Source organism: Triticum aestivum, chromosome 7B, assembly GCF_018294505.1.
Source record: "Triticum aestivum cultivar Chinese Spring chromosome 7B, IWGSC CS RefSeq v2.1, whole genome shotgun sequence".
In the NCBI taxonomy this organism is placed as follows: Eukaryota; Viridiplantae; Streptophyta; class Magnoliopsida; order Poales; family Poaceae; genus Triticum; species Triticum aestivum.
This window is the reverse complement of record NC_057813.1, coordinates 518,650,991-518,656,676: the sequence shown is the minus strand read 5'-3', so window position 1 is coordinate 518,656,676 and position 5,686 is coordinate 518,650,991. Positions and strand designations below refer to the sequence as shown.

Here is a 5,686-nt window from a genome sequence, read left to right as displayed (position 1 = left end):
ATTTTGTTGTTTTGAAATCTGCTTCTCACAATAAGGGCACTGCACTTCCAACCTTAAGTGTGTTCCCTTCGTCTTGGTCTGAATTGGAGGTTCAGAATAGCTTCAGCATTTGGTTATGTTGAATTTCTTAAACCCCTTTGGCTAAGATTACCATGTTAGTCAAATTATTTTTGCTAAATGACATGAAACATGATTTTTAGTAGGTTGGGTTTGATGACACCACTATTATGTTGTTGTGCGAAAACAGTCGTATGCTAAATCATCTTAACCCCCAATGTATGCTAAACAGAGTATGCTAAATCATATTAACCGCTAAATGACATGAAACATGATTTTTAGTAGGTTGGGTTTGATGACATAACAGACATGTCTCGTTCGTGCGAAAACAGTCGTTGAGTATGGTGTAGTGCTTGATCTGTATTTCATGCCAAAGGGTGTTGAAAACTGTACAATTCAATGATGCCGACCTTATGGTTGGATGAATGGGTTTCTGTGTGCAGTAAATCCCTCTATGAACAGAATTTTTATGTTCTCTCTTGGTATTTTCAAGTCCGAAGCGCCATTACACTTATTTGAATTCTCGAGTATATCTCGGGCTATTTCAATGCTAGATTCTTTTTAGCCAGAGAAATTGGGTCTTCCTGGGAAGATATATGGACATGCTTGGCTTTACCATATGATCGCTGATGTGATCCCAAATTGTGAAGGATAACTTTAAATATTGCATAACATCATAATGAACTTTTTTCCCACTAGTTCTAATCTAGATATTTGGGATTAATATTCTAGCAACATACTTGTATCTCTTCTTTACGTCTCCTGTTGAGCGATATGCCATGCGACATATGGTCCTCCCTTTGAACTTTGAAGCAATCAACTATGAACCTAGAGAGTGAAGTTCATTCTCTAATTGTAAATTTTGTTGTTGCTCCTCTTTTGGAAGAAAGGCAATGCATTTTGCGGACTATTGTTTGAAGTTGTTGTGCTCCTCAGCGTACTTGTTGGGGAGTTCCTCTCGGATCCACAAATCCCAACCATGCAAACATTAGTGGCAGGAAACAAAAGACTAAGTCCTATGTCATTGATTTTATGTGGAGATTCGTGCGGGATTTCTTTTTTTTTTCTTTTTACGTTTGCTTGAACTGGTTAGATGTGCAATACTTAGAGCACATCTAGATGTGCCCTAGACAGATCATGTTTACATGTGCTGCTCAATATTGAGCTGTTTTTCTTGTCAAAAGACGTTTTTTGATACTTCTGATACTGAGGGAGTAATTTTTTTTTTCTGAATGCCTAAACTAAAAAATTAAGTTCCAGCTGCTCAAGATGCGGCACATTGTCTCTTATGTGGTTATTGACAAAATTTACAAGGGGGTGACTGGTGATGCATCTATGCAGCCAGATCATTTGTTGTTATAATAGCAATATAGCATTCTTGCATCCTGATAATGCGGCTGCAGGCACAATAATAGTATTGCTTCGCTGCTTAGCTTGATTCGCCTGTCTGGCACTGTGTATTGTTTTTTAATCTGTCACCTGGCTCATGAACCACAGTGCAAATCTTTCTTGCTGCTGTTTTCATCTTTGGTTCTGTATTTTGGCTGTGGCTTTGTTGGAAATGTGCTTGATTTGGTTGGTTTGAACTACTGCAGTGTAAAAAACGTTCTTATATTTTGGGACGGAGGGAGTATATCTTAGAGATAGACAAATGCAGGTTCAGCAACAACCACACCAACATGACAAAAGAGTTGCATCCTCAAACATACTACAGCTGTCGATTTGATCATGCGACAGCAAATCTGTAAACAGTCTCTGTGAAAAGCCCAAGAACATATACATGGCCTTCGACTTTGCAGGCGCTTTCTTGCACTGCCAACCATGAGACAGTATAGTGAATTAAGCTGCGACATGAAGTGTTGAGTCTCTGTTAGATGTATCTCATATTCAACTTGGGACGGTGATATTCATATCTAGAAACACGTCCTTTGCATTTCTTCAGGGATGCATTTACAGTTCAACTTGACAGTGAAGTTCCTGACTGAATACTCTTCTAGTAGTTCTTAGATTTGTGCTAAGGGCCAAGTGTGCATGTGTAGGGTGAACAAAAACAGTTCTGTTTATGCTAATTCTAGTCTACCTACCTTTCTTCTTAAAATGTTCCTGAACTGTAACTTGGCTAATTTGTAAAATGTTTATGTGCAAAATACAAACGGAATGGCGTTCAAGAATTATGTATTCCATTATATTCACCAGTAATCCCCACAGGAGCAGATACCATCCCTGAAATGATGGAACCTCTTCTTGTCCCGAACCACAATCTCCCTCCCTGTCACCTTGGAGATGAGCCTGGCGGCATTGTGGCAATCCTTGCACATCCTGATGTTCTTGAACACCCTCACCGTCGCCGGCGCGGCCATCCTCAGCAGCCCGAACGCGACGGCCTGCTTCTCGCTGTGCCACCGCAGCGCCTCCACTTTCTCTTCCTCCTCGAGCTCGTGCAGCACGACCGTGGTGTCGGGAACGTACCCGATCTCGCGGATCCTTTCCTCCAGGCTGCGCCACATCCTCCTCACCCCGTCCATCTCAGGGAGCGTGTTTTCTCCGGCGACGAAGCTGTACACCTTGCCCGCCACATCGATCCAGCTGCTGCCTGGCTCCTTGGCGATGCCGGCGTCCCTGAGCATCTTCCTCACCTTCCTCATCTCATCCCACCACCCAGACCCGGCGTACATGTTGGAGGCAAGGACGTAGTGCTCGGCCTTGTCGGGTTCAAGCTCAAGCAACCTGTCAGCGACCTCGCTTCCCAGCTCTGCTTCTCCATGTATGTGGCAGGCTGAGAGCATGGAGCTCAGTATCTTGGCGTCCGGCTCCTGCGGCATCTCCGCCATGAGCGCCACCGCGTCGGCGAAGCGCCCTGCCCGGCTCAGCATGCCGATGACGCAGCCATAGTGCTCTAGCTTCGGTTCTATTATGTGATGATGGTTTCTCATCTCCTCAAAGAAATGCAGCCCCTCCTCCACCATCCCGGCATGGCCACATGCCATCAGTAGGCCAAGGTAGGTGAATTCATCAGGTTCCACCCCCTCCCTCCTCATCTTGCCATACAGCTCAACAGCTTCTTTGCCCAAACCATTGACGGCGTACCCGGTGATCATCACCGTCCATGACACCTTTGCGTCTCTTGCCTTCAACCGGTCAAAGAACGCCCTGGCATCGTCCGCAAATCCGCACTTCGAGTACATGTCGATCACTGAGCTCGATAGAAACGGGTCCTCGCATAGGTCAGCTTTCAGGGCAAAGCAGTGCATCTCCTTCCCTAATCGAACAGCTGATAACTCTGAGCAGGCCATCAAGGCACTTGTTGCTGAAATCATTGATGAACAATGGCCTTCCATGGATTGCATCTCCCTGAAGAGCTGGAGTGACTCACCGGGTAGCCCGTTCTGCGAGTACCCGGCGATCATGGCGTTCCATGAAACCTCACCCTTTTCCTCCATTGCATCGAACAGCACTCGAGCCAAAGGCTCCGTCCTGCTGCATCGGATGTAAGCCGAGAGGAGCGAGACCCGGATGATAGGGTCCTTCTCCAGCCCATTCCTGAGGATGAATCCATGGGTAGCCTTGCCATGGAGCAGGTGCTTCGGATCGGCACATGCCATGAGCAAGCTCCCAATGCTGAACCCGTCAGGCTTCAGCCCGCAGGCATTGGTCATCTGAATGAACAGCTCGATCGCGGCCGCGCTGTTCTGTTGCGCGTGGGAACCGATGAGTGCATTCCACGAGCTCACCGTCTTGCTCCGGATGCCGGCGAAGACGCGGTCGGCCTGGAGCAGGCGCCCGCATCTCCCGTAGGCTGCCACCAGCGCGTTTGGCACCTTGTCGCCGGTGGCATCCAGGCCTCTCCGAACGGTGAAGGCGTGCAGCTCCCTCAGCCTAGCCAGGTCCGGCGGCCCGGAGCACGCCGGCAGGACGCTCAGCATGGTGATCTCGTCGGCCGGCACGCTGCCGTGTTCTTCGATCTGCATGTCTCGCAGCAGCCCGAACGCCGCGCTGGCCTCGCGGTTCCGCGCGTACGCGCCGAGCATCACGTTCCAGGACACGACGGACGGAGCATCTGGGAACGCGCGCTCGGCGTCCGCGAGCTCGCCGCACTTGGCGTACATGTCGACAAGCGCGTTGCCCACCCGCGCCGCCGCGTCCCAGCCGGACTTGGCCGCGATGCCGTGCACCGCCCTGCCCGTCTCCGACCACCCGAGCGCGGCGCACATTGGGAGCACCGTCACCAGCGTCGCCTCGTCCACCATCCCGCCAAGCGCCACCAGGCAGTCCCGCAAAAGCTCCAGGCCGCGCCGCGGGTCACCAGAGAGGGCCGCCATGAGCGCGTTCCAGGACACGAGGTTCCTGGACGCATCCGGAATTCCGCCGAACACCTTCTCGGCGTCCTCGACGCGGCCGCACCGGCCGTACATCGAGACGAGGGAGTTGCCGACGAAGGGGTCGCCGGGCAGGCCGAGCTTGGCGGCGAGCGCGTGGACCTGGCGCCCCGCGGCCGCGGCCCCGCCGCGGAGGAAGCCGCAGGACCTGGCGGCGGGAGGCAGCGTGAACCTGTCGGGAGCGAGGCCCTCTGAGGCGGCGAGGAGCGGGGGCAGGAGCGCGAGGGCGGCGGCATGGCGGCCGGCTCGGGAGTGGTCGGCGAGGAGGGCGTTCCATTGCGGGAGCGACGGGGCAACGGGCTTCACCGGCGGCGGAGGAGGCTTGCTTGCGTGTGGCTGTGCGCGATGGGGAAGCGGCGCGAGGTGGACGGTGGCCGGCATGGGGTCAGCCGGGCTTGCTTATCTTGCCAAGTGACAGAGTGGGGAAGGGGAAGTGAGCTCGACCACGCCGATTTTGTTTTCACGCGTACATTTCTACGTATTGAGTAAAATGCATTTGACGGTCAGTGTACTTATGTCGAAAGCTCACTTTGATCACTGTACATAAAAATACGGTCAATACGGTCCTTGAATACAACTCGAGATGATTATATGGTCACTGGTCGCTGTATAGCTGTGTGTTCTGTCTACTTTGACCAGTCAAACTACCTTTATGGCACATACTGCAGCCTAGTCAGCCAACAATTTCTCTCTATCTTTATGTGGGTCCAACCTGTTAGTAGGTAGAAATAAACAAAGTAAATTAAAATGCACCAGATCGAACCTGATATCTCAGGATGGGAAACCGCACGCTTAAGCAATCTTAACCGAAACATTTTAGTGTTCGTTTGCATAGTAATGTTCTTTTATACAGAAGCACGCTCCCCCCTCAAAAAAAAAACACGCAGCATGCAGCAGCACGGGTGCACGCAGCACACATGCATTGCAGCCATCTACACGCCCAAATCTCTCCGGTACCTTGCCATGCAACCCGTAGAGTCCTGCCTCGCCAACTCATCTGCTGTCTCTCAGGTCCGAGCCCTCACGCCATGTCTTCCACGTGCGCACCGTGGCCATGTATCTCCGAGCCTTCAGCGTCTGGTTCACACGCAGCCTGCGGCAGCTTGGCGCACCTGTACAGCATCTCACCATTCTCAGCTTACACGAACACACACAAGCAAGCACAAAGCAAGCTCAGTACACGCGCACAGCAAGTAGCAGCCGCCTGGCATGGCTAGTGGGATTGGACGGTGCCGGGGTGCACGTCGTGCTGC

General features: G+C 51.5%; 1 protein-coding gene across 1 annotated transcript; it reads right to left on the bottom strand.

The window, feature by feature from the left end:
* Positions 1 to 1,963: 1,963 nt before the first annotated feature.
* LOC123160892 (pentatricopeptide repeat-containing protein At1g18485) lies at positions 1,964 to 4,866 on the bottom strand. Its single transcript, XM_044578739.1, has one exon. It carries the CDS (start codon positions 4,812 to 4,814, stop codon positions 2,247 to 2,249), a length of 2,568 nt encoding a protein of 855 aa, XP_044434674.1. The 5' UTR covers positions 4,815 to 4,866; the 3' UTR covers positions 1,964 to 2,246.
* Positions 4,867 to 5,686: the final 820 nt, after the last annotated feature.